The sequence below is a fragment of the Sycon ciliatum genome, chromosome 5, assembly GCF_964019385.1.
Source record: "Sycon ciliatum chromosome 5, ocSycCili1.1, whole genome shotgun sequence".
NCBI lineage: Eukaryota > Metazoa > Porifera > Calcarea > Leucosolenida > Sycettidae > Sycon > Sycon ciliatum.
Genome location: NC_088647.1, coordinates 34,554,877 through 34,573,974, shown reverse-complemented (window position 1 = coordinate 34,573,974; position 19,098 = coordinate 34,554,877). Strand labels below are relative to the sequence as shown.

The window sequence follows — 19,098 nt, the reverse complement described above, 5'->3', positions numbered from 1 at the left end:
TTGAAGAGTGGGACCAATGGCTTGTGGTCCGTCTCGATGCTGAATACCGGTAAACCAAGAAGGTAGTGAGAGAAGCGCTCGCAACACCACGTTAGTGCGAGAGCCTCCTTCTCAATCTGTGCATAATTCAGCTCGGCCAGTGACAGTGAACGAGAGGCACATGCGACCGGCTGCCAGTCGGCTGCTGGTGAGCGGCGCTGGAAGAGAACAGCTCCAATGCCGTAGGCAGACGCATCGGCAGAGACCTTCGTATCATAGCGGGTAGAATACGGGAGTAGCGCTGGGGCTTGTGAGAGCTCCGTGACGATGCCTTCAAATGCACTCTGTTGGGGTGAGTCCCAGACCCAAGACGATTTCTTGTACAGAAGCACGCGCAATGGTTCAGTCAACTCTGCGACCCGTGGCCAAAACTTGCCTAGCTGATTGACCATGCCGAGGAAGCGACGGAGTGATGACACACACTTGGGTACTGGAAATGTCGCTTTCCAGTACCAGAAACCTTTCCAGGGTCCAGCGTGATGAGGCCATTTTGGATACGGACACCGAGGAACGAGAGAGAATCCGTGGAGAACTGGCACTTGCGCGGGTTCAGTGCCATGCCAGCATCTGAGATCCGTTGCAGGGCAATGCGGAGACATTCGTCATGCTCAGCCTGGTCTGTACCACCAACTAGAGCATCGTCTATCATGCTGGCCACACCGGGTACGTCCTGAAGAATGGTACTCATGCGGCGCTGAAACACTTCTGGCGCGGACGAAATACCAAACGGCAGTTTAGTAAATGCAAACCGGCCGAATGGCGAGATGAATGTTGTCAGGGACTGGGATGCTTCACTGAGTGGGATTTTCCAAAACCCAGAGTTGGCATCTAACTTGGTGAACACTGTGGAACCCTCCAGTTGGGCCAGCGTTTCGTCGACGGTCGGGAGTTGATGTAATTCCCGACGGATGAAAGCGTTGAGTGGCTTATATCCCACACAGACGCGCACGAACTTATCCGGCTTCAGCACTACAACCATGGCATGGCACCAGTCAGTGGGACCAGAGACGGGCTTAATTATTCCCATAGACTCCATGCGCTGTAGCTCTTGGTGTACCTTGGCCCTCAGTGGCAGAGAGACATTGCGCGATGAGTATATACTAGTAGGACGGGCATTGTAGGTCAGAGCAATGTGATATTCATCTGTCATGCTCCTTAGGCCGGAAAATAGATGCGGAAACTCGAGCAGAACCCAATCAGGCATAGTGCTAGAGAGATCATCCGGGAGACGATTTGAAGATTGCTCATTAGAGGACTCCTGCTGCACCACAGGGGGGGGGGGGGGGGGGGGGTGAACGGAGGAGTCAGACGAAACTAGCAGCATTGGTGCTGTGTCAGGATCGGTTTGTGGCAGCGTCGGTTCGGATGTGTCAAAGAGACGCTTCACCAGTCCAAGGCGTTCAGACGCCCGGCAACTGAGAAGGCTGTGGCGCAGGCCCTGTGCAACGTAAACTGGCGCTGTCATTGGTGGCTGGCCGGGGCGCGTAAGCGTGGCTGAAAACTGACCGAGTGTTCTTAGCTGGTCATTTCGTAGCGCTGAACAATCCACTATGGCACATTGTTGACGGTGGTCGAACCGTCATGCACTCGTAGATTGCACTGGAAATTACTGTGACCTCCGCGCCAGTGTCCACTTTGAAGCGGATCGAGGAGTCATTGACGTTCACATCAACGTACCATGCTTTGCCTGAGGATGAAACGGCACCCAGGAACAGAGAAGTCACGTCCAAAGCAGACAGCGTAGAGGCAGACACCGAAGCAGGCAGTGTACACTCTGGTGGCTCATCCAACTGGTCGCACTGGTCAACCCTGCCTGTGCGGCGCTTAGTGGTACGACATACTTTGGCATAATGGCCTGTTTTGCCGCATGCAGAGCACGACTTCTCCCTGGCTGGACATATCGAACGTGCGTGATGTGGACCACCACAGAAGTCACAGGTACGGGCTGGTTGGGCAGATCGGGGTTTGCCATACCCAGAAGAAACTGCTGAGACGCCTTGGACTGGTGGAGGGCGAGCACTGACGTACGTATCCACTAGCTTGGCTGTGTCCAAGGCAGATTTATCCTCGTGCTCCAACACAAAGGTACGTGCGTCCTGTGACAATGTAGCGATGAGCTGCTCTCGTACCAGAACGTCGCGTACAGCAGCGACATCGCCAGCATTCTCAGCAGCCATCCATTTATTGAAAATATCGGTCAGACGCGTACCCAGATCCACGTACGAGGTACTCTCACCTAGAGTGTCGGAACGAAACTTTTTCCTATAGTGCTTCGCATCGACATGGAACCGGCGAAGCACGGCAGTACGGACGAGAGCAAAGTCCGTGGTGTCATTTGCTGACATCGCGTTGTATGCTGCCAAAGCCTTGCCAGTGAGGTGAGGAGCTATGGCTAGCGCGAAGCGATCGGGTGCGATACTATGACCAGTGAGGACACGGTCGGCCATGGTGAACCAGGCGTCAGCATCGTCTGAATCGTTCAGGGAACGAAAATTCGGCAGCGGCGGCGTGCGCGCCGGAGCCTGCGCTGGTGCGGCTTGAACCAGGCCCGAGACCGTTGCCGTGATCTGCTGCAGAAGATGCGCAGTGGAGGCAGACTGCGCGGCGGTGTTTAGTTCATGGGCTTGCTGTGGTTGCTGCAGAGTCGTCAACAGTTGAGCCATTACGTCGGAAGTCGAAAGCTCAGAGCTAGTAGCGGAGGCCGGGTCCGAGCTCTGCGCCTTGGGCATTGTCTTGGGCATCAAATGCTCTCCCTATCACAGCTCGTTATCTTTCCCACACATTACTCCAACACAGTGGTCATTCCAGTGTGTTAGACCTGGTTATCCAACAACGCACTACTTCTTTCGAACCTCTCAACCGCCGCACCGCTGGGTACCTCCGACCACGACATTGTCCTCGCCAGACTCCAAATGCAAGGTCAGCGAGACACACAAATTGTTGCCATCCCTGACGAACAAAGTCAGTTCAACTTTATTTTCCTTCGATACATCCCTCCGAGCCTGCGAAGAGTGGTCTCTCGTTGGCCAGTGCTTATCGACTATCGATTGGTTCAGCGAGCTCCAGATTCCTCTTGGTAACCCATCCCATTCAGTGGATTTACTCAACCATATACTGATGAACACAATATCGTCGTACGTTCCTATGCGCCGCATCCGCCAGACATCTAATCACCCACAACTTTCCCAACCTCCCTGGCTGACAGCAGCCCTGCGAGCTCAGATCAAACGCAAGCGTGATGCATTCAGTCTGTACAAAAAAATTCCCAACACCCGCAAATCAGGCCAGATACAAGACAGAACGGAACAACACCCACAATCTCTCCCGCTCAGAGCACCGTCCTCACGCTAACTCCCTTACACTGTACTCACAGGCCACAGCGCCAACATCACGTCCAACGCTACACACCTTTATCCGATCAGTACGTTCACCACCCAACCAGCGACAGTCCACAACGCAACTAACTGTTCAGAATGAAACGTTTACGTCACCTACTGACATTGCAAATGTTTTCAACGAGCAGTTCGTAGCATTTGGCACCTCGAACAATCCAGAGTGGACTATCCCATCCATTGCTGACGCTGATAGCACCTCCTTCTTCACAGACATTAGAACAACTCCTACCAGCAAAACTTCGACCTGATGCTGGAAAGACTGTCATATTGTGCATTCCACCTCATCCGTGCTCTGATCTTTCCTACATCGATCAGTACCTATTCCACTTCCCTGACGACCGGACGCCCATCCCAATTGTAAGCCACCACAAACACCTTGGAGCCATCCTTGACTCAGGGATGAGTTGGTCCCACCATCTGGAGTATCTCGAGCGCCGGACAGGTTCGGCTGTTGGTGTTCTATACAGTCCCATGGGCCATTTACAACTAGTATGTCGTCGGGCTTTCTACGCCTCCTATATCTTACCCATCATTTTATACTGTAGCATTGTGTAGTGCAGTGCTGAAGCAGGAATGCTTACGCGGCTTGAACTAATGCATCACAGGATTTTGAGAGCGATATTTCGCTGCCCACTTGACACCACATCAACAATTCTGTATTCCCAATGCAAAACCTGTCCTTTACAAACCATAATTAACAGACTCTGCTGTAGATTTATCCATCAGATAAAACTGCTGAAGGCCCCAATGCATATTCAAACTGTGCTTAACTGGTTTAACTCTTCTTCGTCAAGTCGTAATTCACTAAGATTCCCTATTTCAAGAAATAACTCAATGAGTCGCTCGCCTATTTTCATTAGCTTATAGAGAGGTTAAGTTACACGTTTTTGCCTTTTTTCAAAACGCGGTGCAAATCTCACGTTATGTGTAACTTTTTAGAGGTTAAGTTACACGTGCGACGTGACGCGAATTTTTGCTTGGCAGGATTCGGGTTTAGTTCGCACAAATATTAAATCTTCCAAAAAACTCGATAAAACTCCGGAAACTCACACAAATTAGATCGGGATAACCAAGCGAAACTTCCAAAAACCCACGTCATGAACTTACGTGCGGGACAGTCAACTCACGTAAAACACGTCAAATTTTACGTGAAACTTTACTTCTCTATTGGTCTCTGGGACTCGTTTCCCCAGAAACTGAAATCATGTGAAAACATGTCTACCTTTGTTCATGATCTCTCCGACCATTTCCCGTAAACCTAATAATACAACTTGATTTGCAGCTCAATCTCTTTTTTTATTGTTGTCTTTTTTTGTTTTTTGTTTTGCCATGGCTGGCTAATCGCCCTCACCTCCTCCTTGATTGGCCTTGGCCATGAGTGTGTTCGTAATAACAATAATAATAATTGTATTGTTCATTGCTTTGTTTGGAAAGGCTTCAAAGTGAAAACAGTTTAATGATTGCAATAAAGAGAACCAGCTGAAGCGGCATTTTACGAAGGTTTTATTGAGATGTTACGAACACATTCTAGAGAAAGTGGTGATGGACAAGGAAATAACTATGATGGAAATGTAATGTGAAGGACAATAATAGGGTATTCACTGGTTAGAGTGAAAGATGCAAACTGGAAAGTCCGAAGAAAAAATTGACTGTCACCACCAGGACTCGAACCGGGGACCTTCAATAATAGGAATGATGAAAAATAAAATGCATCGAATGCTACATTCTCTATACTACAAAGAAAAGTTCAGTGCTGCTACAGGCAATCTTAGACTTTAATGGGCAGTGCTGAATCAAATAACTGTGTTATGAACCCTCTGTTTCTCTAAAGTGTCAGGAACGAACGACCACACGGCATGTTGTGTGGCCTTGCACATGAGTGCATGTCGTCATAGAAACTTTGGAAAAGTTCCAACAAGCTAGGAATCAGAAGAAGCCCCCGACTGAATGCCCCCGCCGGCCATCGGCCCTTTCTTGCAATTTAATTTTGTTTCAATCATTACAAAAATGTATTGTCTACGTATGCATCTACACTAAAATGCACCACCAGCTATTTGGGACATGTGTCATAAGTATTGAATGTTTTCGTTGCCTTCTTCCCAAAATACTACAAGGAATGATGGAAAAAAACAAAGAGACTGTCACTACAAAGATAAGAACTTGAGAGATACTGCACCGGGATTATGTGTTGAAGTGACGTGAAGAAAAATAAATTTGACGAGTCACAGCATTGAAAACCACTAGGTGACAAACACGTTGTGAAAAGAAAAAGGGAAAGCGATTTTGCTGTTGCCTAGCAACTGAGCTTTGAAAACAAGTGTACCGTATTGTTTTCAAGCATAGGCCTCACTTTAAAGACCAATAATTCCACCAACAAGAGTTGGTGTTGTTTATACTACGATGGTCAAATTGACAGTGATACACAGGCTACAGTCCATTTATAAAAAAGATGGGTCCTGGCTCTGGCGAGCTCCCTTATTTGGCGATTTTTCGTGATTTCATCGTACACAGTGCAGTGCTGTGAAATTTGAAATTTGAAAAAGGGCCCAAAAGCCACACAATGCACTGTTGTAGGCGGGGTCAAACGACCTGAATTTTTATGGTTTTTCCCAATTCAGTGCTTTTAGGGCAACACCGGGCCGAAATCCTATTCTTGTTATGGCTTGCTTTTGGACAAAAACTTCAGAAACATTATTGGAAGAGGATTCCACAGGAGATTGCAGAAAAAAATTCTAAAAAAACTCACAGTTTGACCCATTTTATGGCCAAATGCTAGAAATCCATCTTTTTCTGAATGGACTGTACTGTAGATGTCTGGATATTGGGACAAAACATCTGGTTGCGGCTCAAGTGCTGCTTACACTCTGTAAAATAAGGTGCAGTGCTGTAGGGTGCTGAAGAACGACCAGGCTAGAATTTTACTAAGCACAGCATACCGATGTATACACGGTGACTCAATTGTGCATAGACTGTAATACATGATAATAGGAATGGTCTAGACACCAGGTGTCGACTACTTCAAAAATACGTCTTACCCTGGAGAGGAAGACCGCCCAAACAGAAGGCACTGGCAACAGTCCTGACAAAGCCAACTATCACCGCTTCAACCATCATACAGCGTGTCGGCTCCAAGAAGGTGCAGACAACAACCAGCGCTCGCCGCAGTGCTCGGCTACTACAACAATGCCAAGTTGCACGGACACCGACCAGGAGCCCTTCGGATCAGGTAGCGCAGACTACCCCTATCCCGAGTACTAGCAAGTGTGAACCCAACCAGCGTGATTCACACAACAGTACGTAGTATGTAAGAATGTTCCAGAGCACTTGAGGATTCACGTACGAGCGCGAAGCAAATGTCACCTAGATGTGCTAGAGGCTGTTTACATTGCCAAGCTACAGCCTGAGCTGTGTAGACAGAAGGAGTTTGTTAGGAAGCTAGTGCTATTTTGACTTCCCACCTCCTTGTTATAGTGCGTGTACTCTTTGGCGCAACTCACGCTATCATTCAGCCTGTGTACGTTTCATCACAATTTTTCCGCCAATATGCTGTGTAAATTGACATCGTTGTGCTTCGTCACATTATCACCATGTACTGATTTTGAAGGGTAATGGTACGAAAGGCCTCATCAGATTTTCAACTAGCTTCGTCTCTTCGTGTGCTGATATGTTTCCCTCCGACTAAGTCTCTATTTAAACATTTGCAATCATGTACTTACTTTCATGCTGGCTCTGCACTGCCAATATCATTCCCAGCAAGATCAACACTGAGAAGATATGTTGGGCAAAATGTTGACCTTTGATTAATGTTGTGTACTGCACGAGAAGTATACAGATATGCACACATACCACATACCCAACACATGCGCTCACATACATGTAGACACACAGAAAAACATGCATATAGACATGGACACATCTGTCCTGTCCTGAACATTGCCGTAAGATGGTCATACGTCCCCTCATACGAGGGGCCGACCGATAGGTCGGTTCAGTACGGTACACAGCACACTCCGCAGGTTAGCGGCCAACAGGAGTTCTGCTATATTTCGCACAGCTGTGCAGTTGGAAACCCCTCATTGATCATGAACACACACACACACACACACACACACACACACACACACACACACACACACACACACATGCGCGCTCGCGCACGCACCAACAAACGTTACATATTTTCAATGTTCTCCTTAGTTGTCATCATTGCTGAGACGATTTTTCTCTGATGAAAGTCTCACGAGAACTGAATACAATATTTTTCATTCATGATAATAATATCATCGTGCTCACGTATTTTTGTTGTTATTATGCAGTTTGTTGCTTGAACATTCCATATCTATGGATTACTGATTCACGACTTTTTCTGGAGCTCATGAGAAGCCCGTCGAACTTTCCACTGGGCAAACCTGCAAGAAAGCACCACTCCCTGCTCAACATACAGAAGCTCAACTGATGAGGTGTGAATTCCCCGAAACAATATTGATCGAGCAGGGAGTGGTGCTTTCTTGCAGGTTTGCCGAGTGGAAAGTTTAAAGGGCTTCTCGTGTGCTCCTGGCTCAGTCGTAGGTCAATCAAGTGTCAAGTCAGTCGGCAGGAAGCGCTAGCTCCAGCGTATGGAGCAAACACTTTCTTCACTAATTACTGCCGATGGCGCAACATCTTAGCTCCATCCATATCCTGTTCGTTGTAAGTATGGTAGCCCATACTAAGGCCAAGTCAATTCTGACCGTTTTACTGAGGCAGTGTTAGACCTCTCGTTTCAAAACATTGGACAGAGCAGAAAGAATGGTCAGCTACTCCCCCTCACTGCCTTTCCCTCCCCAACTGAAGTCAGGTACTCCATCACAGATTAGGGTGTGTCGCTAACATAATCATGATGAAAGAACAAATATTATGGCATTTGGCACATTCTGTGAATCCGTTTTTCCCGCAGTTTAGTGCGAGAGCCATAGGAAATACCAAGTACTGACATATTTTTAGAAATTTGAATACCATGACCTTTTGTAGGTATGCCAAACTTTTAGGTAGACAGAGCAAAGCTGCAGTACTTCTCTATAAATATTTATAAATATTCCTTTATCCACTATCCATTCGTTATCTGCCCCCACTGAAGAGCTCTCAATGAGCGAAACAGGTGTCTGGAGGATATGCTATAGCACACCAAGAACGAAATTCCTCGCTATGGTTTTGTGAATGTGGGCCAAGAGCACAGTGTGGATTGGCGGAATGTTTCAAATCATTTTCAAATTACCAAGTTCGCCGCAGCTTCTAAGTAGTTAGGGTTTTTCTTACCAACATAATCCCGTTCGTATCCTCTAGACAGGGAGTTGACTGCTCAGATGTTGGCATTATCAATATGCGGGTGACAACCTCCTCCTTCAGCTGGCGGCCGTTGTTGCATAGTCCGCGTATATAGTTTGAGCTAGGGTCGAGATGACAGCTAGCCGGAATTACAGAGAAACGGAACTGAGTGACTTGCGCGTTGCCTGGACAAGCGCATTTCATTTCGGCAAACTGGACATCGTGATGCATGTTGCGTTTCGTGACGCGGAGATCCACTCACAGTCTCACTCATTACAATCATGTACTTGAAACGCCGTGCGACTGGAGCTGGCTTCGCTTCTATTCGATGACCCTGCACTACAGGCTACCAAGCATTCGTCTACGAGGACGAGAGTGCGGAATCAGTGCGGGCATACCTCACGAAGTGCAGAGAACTCCGATTCCAGCACTGAGTGCATGAATGAATCGGTGGTTTGCTTCATTCTTGACTTTGGCTTCATGATTTGCGGCCAAAATTGACATGCGCAAAAAAATTATAAGGAGAGATGAACAGGAAACTACAAGTGTGAAAAGTCAGCAAGTCAAAAAACAGTATGAAAATCAAAAATATAATACTAACACTTCGAACAATCATATCAAGAGGAAAGAAGAGGAAACAACTGCCTGTCCAGTTAATGCGATGAGGGAGTTGGCCATTGTGGAGAGCGGCTTCTAAGCATGTGATTGAGTGGTCTCTGCATGTTGATCAGTTAGTGGAGTTCCATCACTGACACAGTGTGCGGTTATTGCATTATGAATTGGTTGAGTAGATAGTTTCGTGTTCGATATTGTTTTTATTTTTATTTTTTTACATATAGCTATGAATAGGATGAAGGCCGCAGACATCACGCAACTACTAGTAATACATGTCAAACAAGTAACGTAGTTGCGTGATGTCTGCGGCCTTCATCCTATTCATAGCTATATTAAAATTATTATCTCCACGTAGGTTATTTGTATATTTTTTTTAAATTAATTTTATTTTATTAGGGTTCCATATTGAATTTTTTATTTATTTATTTTTACAGCAATGAAAAATATCAATTGTGCACTCATAACCATGTATAATAATAATAATAATAATAATAATAACGTTAATAGCACATTTCGCGTAGTAGAGCACTAAATAAAGAAATTCAGTGTTTTTTCCGCTTCTGTCTTGTGAGCATCATCAGCTAGGTGTAGTAGCTGCTGATACCGATTTCTCGCCGGGTGTCGAGCTGCACAGTTTCCTCCAGTCTGTCTTGTCTGCTGCTTGTTGTCGGCACCTGGAAAGGTCTTCCATGGTCTTCATTGGCACACCCAGCTTATTCAGCTGAGCAACCAGACTTGTGGCCAGTGTCAACCTTGGCCGTCCACGAGGTGCTTTGTTGCCCTTGTCAAAATAGCCGCTCATGTATAAACAATTAAAATGAAACAGTTCCAGAACGTTTTCGTGTGACCATCAAGGCATCATCAGTGGAACATCGTTATAACGCGTGTAGTGTGTTATGCATAACCGCTAGCTGTGCTGCATTCTCACGCTTCTTTTCATATTCTAGCTATATAGCTGGTTGTTTGAGTGATTCTTATTATGTGACGATGTTCCACTGATGATAGTCACACGAACACGTTCTGGAACTGTTTCATTTTAATTGTTTATACATGGTTATGAGTGCACAATTGATATTTTTCATTGCTATTTTACGACTGTTGTCTCCTCGTCCGTTATTTATTTTTTACAAATTTTGTTTTATTCCATTTCTCATTTTTCATTCGTGTTGGGTTTAACTATTCACTGTACTGATACATGGTGATGATTGTGCTGTGATTTGCCCGTAAAAGAGGCCTTCCCTACACCAGAGGAAACAACTTGCTGACTTTCCACACTTGTAGCGTGATGTATATATCTTTCTCAAATCTTTACCCATATAATTGCTGTCTTAGTCATTTTTTTGCTTTATTTTAAGGTCCCATGAAGAGAAGGGAACGAAAATGTTCGGTTATAAAATTTCCTAGTGTTCATTTGGACCGGTATGGATTGCGCAGATGCATGTAACTACATTGAAGAACTATTTTTGATATCCTAATTGGTCGAAATCTGCACCTTCTGAGACGTGGATTTTTCTCCCCTTTTGAAAAGACAACCCTGGCGTCCCTAGAAGACGATGCATCTTGTTCTTCCGATTCTGAAAGTAAATCCGGTATTGGGGACATACCGGTAGCTGATTTGTTCCCCAGGGCAGAACAAGCTGCAATAGCCAGAAAACGATCAAAAAAGAGAAAAAATGGGGGGGGGCTGGGAGAGAGAGAGAGAGAGAGAGAGAGAGAGAGAGAGAGAGAGAGAGAGAGAGAGAGAGAGAGAGAGAGAGAGAGAGAGAGAGAGAGAGAGAGAGAGAGAAGAGAGAGAGAGAGAGAGAGAGAGAGAGAGAGAGAGAAATGAACAGGGAGGAAAACAAAGCTCAGCCATTAAGTGATAGGATCGGTAATTAGAGTGTACACTGTATAGCTAGACTTTCGTGTATGCTGCAGGAAAACGCAACCGTTCATTAGAAACAACTTGACAAAACCGCGAGACGTGCCGTAGCAATGATGGGCTAGACTGGATAGCTTAAGTCATTTATAATAGGAATGGAATACATGTAGAGGGGATTTCGTCAAGTGGACAGTATTTTTAACAGGGTTGAGAGCAGGAATAGGAAACAAAGCGTGAGATGTGTGTAGATAGAGATAGATGAATGAGTATGGATAGATATACATAAAAAATAATGTGTATGGTAAATGTGTATAGACAGATATACACGAATGTGCGGTGTACATTGTTCAGTGAGTTCTACAATGTGCTATTGACTTCCTTCTCTGACCATGGTGTGGTGTGTATGTTGTGCAAATGGTATGCCTTCGGCAATAGCCCCATTGGAATGGCTATGATGGCAGGGATCATTAGGTGTTTTTCGGGATGACATTGGATAACCTTGTTCCATTGTCTGCACCTAGAGATGAGTCTTGTCTTCAGAGAGAAGAATTGAATTTCCTTTTTGGAGAAATGTGGACCAGGACAATTCTACAGATAGAATAGAAACACGAGAACATAACAAATTGATCAGAATGATGTTGTTATGTGGGAATCGTATTGGAGGAAACTTCTAATTAAGCGGTAGGTTCGAATCAAGCCATATTCAAATCATTAGGATTCCACATAATAATTATGTGTTATGGCAAGAAACAGGGGTTTGTCAACTGACCACCGCTCTATGCAGTTGCTATTAACAATCTGCGTTGCATTAAACACTCTTTTATCATTGATGTTGAAAATTGTGATGTTTCGGAGCCAGTCACACAAGATCAGAGCCACCCCTTTTCTTTTTCGGTGCACTAAATTATGGAAATAAGTGAGCACGACACAGTCCGAACAGCAAAGTTGAAGATGGCTTACATCATTGCTTATTGTAGACCTTGAAAAGGAGGATGAGGTTCAGGGCAACACTGGCAGCGAAGAAAATACCTCTTAGGATAGATACTGCAACTGAAATATCCACTCTGCTTTGGCTATGACTGTCCCCAACCACAGTATCAACTGGTGCTGCAACGCATAACATAAAAAAACATTCTGGTAAGTATAGATCTTCAGTGACATTAACAAGCACTGTTCAGGATTCAAATGGCAGAATATGTCATATTATTATTATTATTATTATTTGCTGTTTGCATTACGCAGAGCTCACTGATTTGTCAGTTTGAGCACTCTGGCAAGGTACGTTCGGGCCTGATTGGAAATTTTTATTGTCATTGCTATCAGGTTTGGCCTCATTTCCTCTGTGCTGCTCTGATGCGTTCACAAAGAACGAAACAGCATGCTGTCCGCAGATTGAGTATTTTCGCTCCTGCTCTTGTAGTAGTTGAGCACTCTCATGTGGGATAGTGACTTTGCTGTTTGCATTACGCAGAGCTCACTGACTTGTCAGTTTGAGCACTCTGGCAGGGTACGTTCGGGCCTGATTGGAAATTTTTATTTTCATTGCTTTCAGGTTCGGCCTCATTTCTTGTTTGCTGCGCTGATGAGTTCACAAAGAACGAAACAGCATGCTGTACGCAGATTGAGCATATTATTATTATTATTATTAAAAGTAGAAAGGAAAAGGACATATGGAAACGAGTTAAGAGTAACTCTCCACCACTGTAACTAGATACTATATACAGTCAGAAAGTGCAACAACTAGGCACAAAACTGATAGAGTAGTGAGACATTCGACGTCCTGACACCTAGCTTCAACACATCTCTGTAGCATGTCTCAGTACTCTGTCAGTTTTGTGCCTAGTTGTTGCACTTTCTGACTGTATATAGTATCTAGTTACAGTGGTGGAGAGTTACTCTTAACTCGTTTCCATAATGTCCTTTTCCTTTCTACTTTTATTATTGGCTCAATACCCGAGTTTCAAATTATTATTATTATTATTATTATTATTATTATTATTATTATTATTATTATTATTATTTTTTTTTTTTTTTATGAAGTGCAAGCCTCTTTTACGGGCAAAAATTAACACAATGTATTAAAATGCAATACAACATACACTGGAGAAGAAATCAGGAAATAAAATATGAGCTCAAAAATGGAACGAAAAATAGCAAATAGAATCAAAACTCACGATGGAATCAAACTCACGATGGAATCAAACTCATGATGGAAGCTACAACCCAATGAGTTGGAAAACCAACCACAGAATTAGATATTGGGAATAGAGTCAGACACAACAACAACCGAAATCAGTACACCAAAAATCTGTCCTACAAAAAACAAAGGAACAAGAAAAACAAGAAAGACGAAGTACAAAGAATCCCCAAAAAAGAGGGGAGAACGGGATGAAAGAGGACCGGAGAGCGGCAAACCCCAGGAGGACTTAGCGTCACGTAGTGGCGGGAATGCGGGCCTCCACAGAAACAGCATCCGCATCCGCCGCCAGACCAGGTGCACGGAATGCACGGCGACTCCCACGAACCATCAGGACGGAGTCGCGGACAAGGCTGAAAGCCAGGTCCGTCCGCAGCTTTCCCATCACGAGGGGATAAGGCTGCGAGAGCTTGGTGGAGAGCTTCGTTCCGAGCAGCTTCAGGAACCGGGTGGCCTCCTTCGCCAGGGCACCAGCAGAAGACAGGACGATCGGGGTGAACGACGCGTGCTCAACTTCCCGGATCCGGGCACCGTATGCCGACTGCTTCTGACGCTCGTGCCATTGGAACACCTCAGCCAGCGGGCGAGATCGGTACGACTGTGCGTTGGGATAGAACACCCTTACATCAAAAAATGCATCAGTCTGTACCGACCAAAAACCCCTGGCCTTGATGTCCGGTCTGGCGTCGTCCGCAGTGAGCAGGGCAGGACCATGGTCAAACGTGCGGACCGTCGGTAGAGGTTGCAGCGGTGGCTCCAGCTGCACATCCTCAGACACTTGAGAAAGAAGTTGGCCCAGGTAGTTGCGTACATGGTTGTGCCGGTGGATGGGATAGCCGCCCAACTTGCAGATCATTGCGTGGTCGATGGTGAACGGCCGGCCGCATGGACACTCGGTAGGTGAACCGTGGATGGTGAGGCCATACCGAATGCATAGGGCATCAACGAAGGGCCGCCGGTCGAGGGAGTATCCATGCTCGCGAACAGGAAGACAGGTCAGCCATGCACCTGTTCCCTTGGCCTGGAGGTGCTCCAGAAGCATTGGTGGTAGGGCCTCTGGACCAGCTGTCTGCAGGACGGTCTTGGTTGTCACAGACTGGGCTTGCTTGGCAGCAGCCTTGGCGGCGCAAATGGCTGCTGGGTCTACGCTGTAGAGGGAGGACTGGTCCGCAATAAGTTGCTGGAGACTGCTCGTGATGGACAGAGATGCTGTCCGCTGTTGCGGGCAGCCTCAACTGGATTGAGCACTGCAAGGCCACCATGACGCACAGGCAGAGCAAGAAGGCTGCGTAGAGGGGCAGGGACGACTGGCACACCCAATAGAGCTGGCAACAAGACGGAGCGAAGAGAGGACTCGAGAGGCTCGAAGACGTCTGGTGCACAGCTCGACACGCGCATCAGGAATGTCCAGCGGTGACGGTACCCAAAGACCAGTGCGGCATACACGGCTTGGGGCTCGGCCTCGGCCACGTTCGCCAGCTCACGCATCTCAGATGCCCAAGCCTCCACTCGAGCATTGCAAAATGTTGTCTTGAAGGCTTCCGAGCCCAGAGGAGCACCCAGGTAGGGGCGGCCCTCAGTGGTGATGTGGACATCGGTGTCGGCGAATGCAGCGTTGGCAGTATTGAGATGCTCGGGCTTGACAACCAGCCAAGTCTTGGCAGCGTTTGGATAGTAGCCGAATGCTGGGCCAAGTTGACAGATCTGGTCCCACCAGGTGCGAAGGCGCCGCAGCAGGCCAGCGGCTCCCGCGTCATCGGCATACCATAGCTGGATGGTCGAGGCGTCCGGTCGAGCAGCGGACGCACCGACGCCGGCTGGTCTCTCAGGCGATTCGCGGTCATGCACCGTGCCAGCTGGAGAGTCGTCCATAAGGGCGGTGGCGAGGGTAGTGACGAGTGGCGTAATGGCAATAGCGTAGAGGGGCATGGCTAGTGGGCAGCCTTGCGTGGTGCCTTCAGCAGACCAGATGACCGTACCGCTGACGTGGAGAGGTACTGTGCTGCGGTAAAAGTTTTTCGAAATTGTTGCTATTGATGGACATAGTAGGTGGATGTTGTGGAGCATAGCTGCACGGTTCAGGGAGTTGAACGCGTTGGTAGCATCGACCAGGAGTGCTCCCTCTGTGTTGCTGCTGTCAAAGTGGCGACACAGGGCATGTGCAGCGGCCTCCGCCCCACCCTCCTGCCCAGCACAGGTTTGAAGTGCCCCCGCGGCCTCAACAATGTCCTGACGCGTGATGCGGAGGACCACCTTGGCAATGAGGCGACGGAGGGTCTCCCCAATGCCGATCGGGCGCACACCAGGATTCTTATCCAGGGGCACAAGCCTCCCAGCCAGCAGCGGCGCCAAAGCACCCGAGTCGACAGGAGAGGTGGCGAGGCGCTTCGTCAGCATGGCTACAGCGTTGCATAGGCCCGTGGAAGATCTTCCAAATGAACAACACATCCTCCGCCAGGCATCTGCATCCAGCCCAGACACCCCTGCCGCACCAGACAGGGAAAGAGAGGTAGCCCGGACAAATGCAGCATTCACCGGTTCGAACAGCACGGGATGCGTTGGGCGGCACGGACCCTGTAGCAGTACATCGGATGAGGGGCCATCCAAGTCCGGTGATGGGTGTTTGGCTTTCAGAATATCTATGGTGGACTGGCCACCACCGCAGTCAGCCTGCAAGGGAAGGACGCCCCTCCCCCTGCCTGAGGTGTGCAGGCAACGAATTGCTGCTTTCACTTTGCCCGCGAGCATGAGACGGGTAAAGCCTTTCACCGCTGCGTCATCAGACCGCTGGAGAGGACCAGATGGTAGGTGGTCTTGGATCTGCCGACCCTCGTGGAGCAGGGAAGTGATATCACCATCTTTCCATTGTTGGAGTCGACGCTGCAAGCAGCGGACATGATCAGCAGCCTTTGATGTCCGGAAAGGTTTCTGCAGGAGAAGCGGCGGAAACACCATAGCAGCTTTCAGAGCAATGCGTTCCTGAGGTGTGTCAGGGGACAGGAGTTGCAGGAGACGAGCCTGCTCCTCCACGAACGCACAGCCTGCTTTTCCAGATGGTATTGCAAAAATGTTGCGGCGCCAGTTGACGACAACTTCTCTCGCGTGCTCCAGGGCTTGCTCAAACTGCGATGATGGGACGGAAGCCCAGGTGAACGGCTGGCAGTTTAGGGCTGGTGCAGCGTCAGGGAGTCGCTCAGGTGGCTGAGAGGCGTCCAAGTTCGCAAGCAGGTCAATGTCCTGGGATGAAATGGCAGAGTAGTCCAGAGCGTGCGCATCCCCAGTGCTGTGCGCACCGGAAGGCGGCTGAGAATTCTCTTGGGAGTTTCGAACCTGGGGAGTTTGAGTGCCTGAGCCAGAAGCCGCAGCGGGGCATGAGGATGAAACAGACGTCTCCGCGGCAGCACCGCTGGGTTGTGAGGACGTGGTAGAAGGGTTTCCGCGACCATCGTGGCAGGAAGAGGAGGCCGATATTTGAGATACTCCTTGAACATTCGAATTTCGAGTTCTTGAATTTCGAGTATTCACGGCGGAGGGTACTGGGCACGATGAAGAGAAAGCCAGATGAGAGGCGGCAGCAGCGCTGCCGGCCGTCTGTGACGACGTTGAGCGACAGGAGTTACGACACGTTCCATGGCGATTGGCGGAGCAGTTAGTACACTGACGTCCAGCTTTGGCGCATTTGCAGCCTGAACAGGTCGAGGCCTTTCCGCACGTGCAGCATGGCGGCATAGCTGGCTATAATATTATTATTATCGTGCTCGGGTCGCCGCAGCCAGCGCCGACGGGGAGGACACCCCCGAGGAGGGCAGCGACCCCTCTGGCGTCGACTCTCCACGTCCCGAGGAGGGCAGCGACCCTCCTGGCGTCGACTCTCCACGTCCCGATGGCGACGGAGACGGAGACGAGACGGAGACGAAGAGGACCTGAAGTACACTCTTGACCAATTATTATTATTATTATTATTATTATAATATAGCAATGAAAAATATCAATTGTGCACTCATAATCATGTATAAACAATTAAAATGAAACAATTCCAGAACGTTTTCGTGTGACCATCATCAGTGGAACATCGTCACATAGTAAGAATCACTAAAACAACCAGTTATATAGCTAGAGTAACATGAAAAGAAGCGTGAGAATGCAGCACAGCTAGCGGTTATGCATAACGCGTGTAGTGTGAACTGATGATGGTCACACGAAAACGTTCTGGAATTGTTTCATTTTAATTGTTTATACATGATTATGAGTGCACAATTGATATTTTTCATTGCTATTTTACGACTGTTGTCTCCTCGTCGGTTATTTAACCCATTGAGGGCTACAGGGCCTTTCATCTGAGACTCTGAAGAAAATGCTAAAAATATGGCCAATGTACAGCTCCACAACTTCATAGTCTAAGAAACTAGGTTGTTGAACTCTTGTGAAATGTTGACCAAGGCTATAATCATCACGCTGACCAACTCGATATAGTTCCTAGAAAGGGGAACAAGATGCTATACGACACGTAAGTTCATCCAAATTGCGTAAAATACGAAAAAGTCGGCAATTTGAGTTGAATCACCGGACGAAAAAGAAGAAAAAAAAGTATCCAAGCGGGATTCGTACCCGCAACCTCTCGTACTGAATGCCGGAAATGTACCGCTCGACTCTGGGGTCTCTTGCAACCCTACGCTGGAACACGAAGCTTAGTACGGTAGGATAGCCTGTCAGCCCGAGTATATTCGGGCTCAGCGCCCTGACGTCATCCTGAATCCCGAATATATTCGGGCTCAGCAGTCAATGGGTTAAATTATTATAATAGTTATGAAAAGTATGAATGCCGCAGACATCACCACGCAGCATGACAATTTGTTCAAGGTTTGGTTTTGTGTGTTTCTAAAATCGATTTTCAAGCTCCGATCATCAGTGGAAATACGGAACTAACGTGATCAAGGGAAAAACAACTCACTTTTTGTAATACTTACGCGTCATATGTCGCACTTCTTTGGATTTAACCTTTGTTTTTCCCTGTTTCACGGCACGCGGCCATCGATCGCGAACGTGCCTGGAACGCTACTCGGAACAGACCATGATGGCAGAGGTAAGATGAGCTGTATTTCCTGCTTGATCTGCTGAAAACCCCTACAAACTGTCCTAGAGTGTTGCAATGGCAGCAAGCCGTTGAAATATGCCCCCGCACAGCATGGAGAGTTATTGATCTTTCACACTTACCTCTTGCAATCCGGAACATAGTCCAACAGTAAAAGTCCCTTGTTTTCATGTCGATGCTCGACAAAAGCTGCTAGCTCGGTCGCTATGTGTTGACTGGCACGTGAGCAGCACTGGCTGCACGAACTTGTCGTGTTCTACTATCTGCCGGTGTATAGTTCCGGCCAATTGAGGACGTAGCTGGTTGTTTTGCCAGAGCTTGTAAATTGGCTATTTTCAAGACGATCATTTGTGGCGTCAGGGGGTGATGGACCTCGTCTTCTGGGATCCTGGCGTGGCTAAGCGGTACTGCTCAAGGAACTCTTCTAAGGTGAGGCAATGTTGGCTTGACGGAGTTTTGTTGATAGCTTGTTCGTATACGCTGTGGCGTGACTCGTTTCTAGACCCATAAATAATGTGATATTTCGGCCATTTTTGAGGGTATGCAAATTTCAAGGTTCCCTTCAGAAACTTTTTCAAGGGCTTTGCACAATCGA

General features: G+C 47.5%; 2 protein-coding genes across 3 annotated transcripts in view; both read right to left on the bottom strand.

The window, feature by feature from the left end:
• The window catches only part of LOC135818453 (cell adhesion molecule Dscam1-like), a 28,288-nt gene extending 19,372 nt beyond the window's left edge, over window positions 1-8,916 (bottom strand). The window contains exons 1-2 of the mRNA XM_065331837.1: window positions 8,730-8,916; window positions 7,151-7,247 (exon numbers count right to left, since the gene is read on the bottom strand). Coding sequence (XP_065187909.1) covers window positions 7,151-7,247; window positions 8,730-8,786 — 154 coding nt within the window. The 5' untranslated portion in view covers window positions 8,787-8,916. The remainder of the gene's footprint in view (window positions 1-7,150; window positions 7,248-8,729) is intronic.
• A 2,053-nt stretch (window positions 8,917-10,969) lies between these two features.
• Window positions 10,970-19,098, bottom strand: part of LOC135818455 (cell adhesion molecule Dscam1-like) — a 41,157-nt gene continuing 33,028 nt past the window's right edge. For both annotated transcript variants that reach the window (XM_065331838.1, XM_065331839.1), the window contains 2 exons: window positions 12,175-12,321; window positions 10,970-11,802 (listed from right to left, as the gene is read on the bottom strand). In XM_065331838.1, coding sequence (XP_065187910.1) covers window positions 12,176-12,321 — 146 coding nt within the window. In that variant the 3' untranslated portion in view covers window positions 10,970-11,802; window position 12,175. The remainder of the gene's footprint in view (window positions 11,803-12,174; window positions 12,322-19,098) is intronic.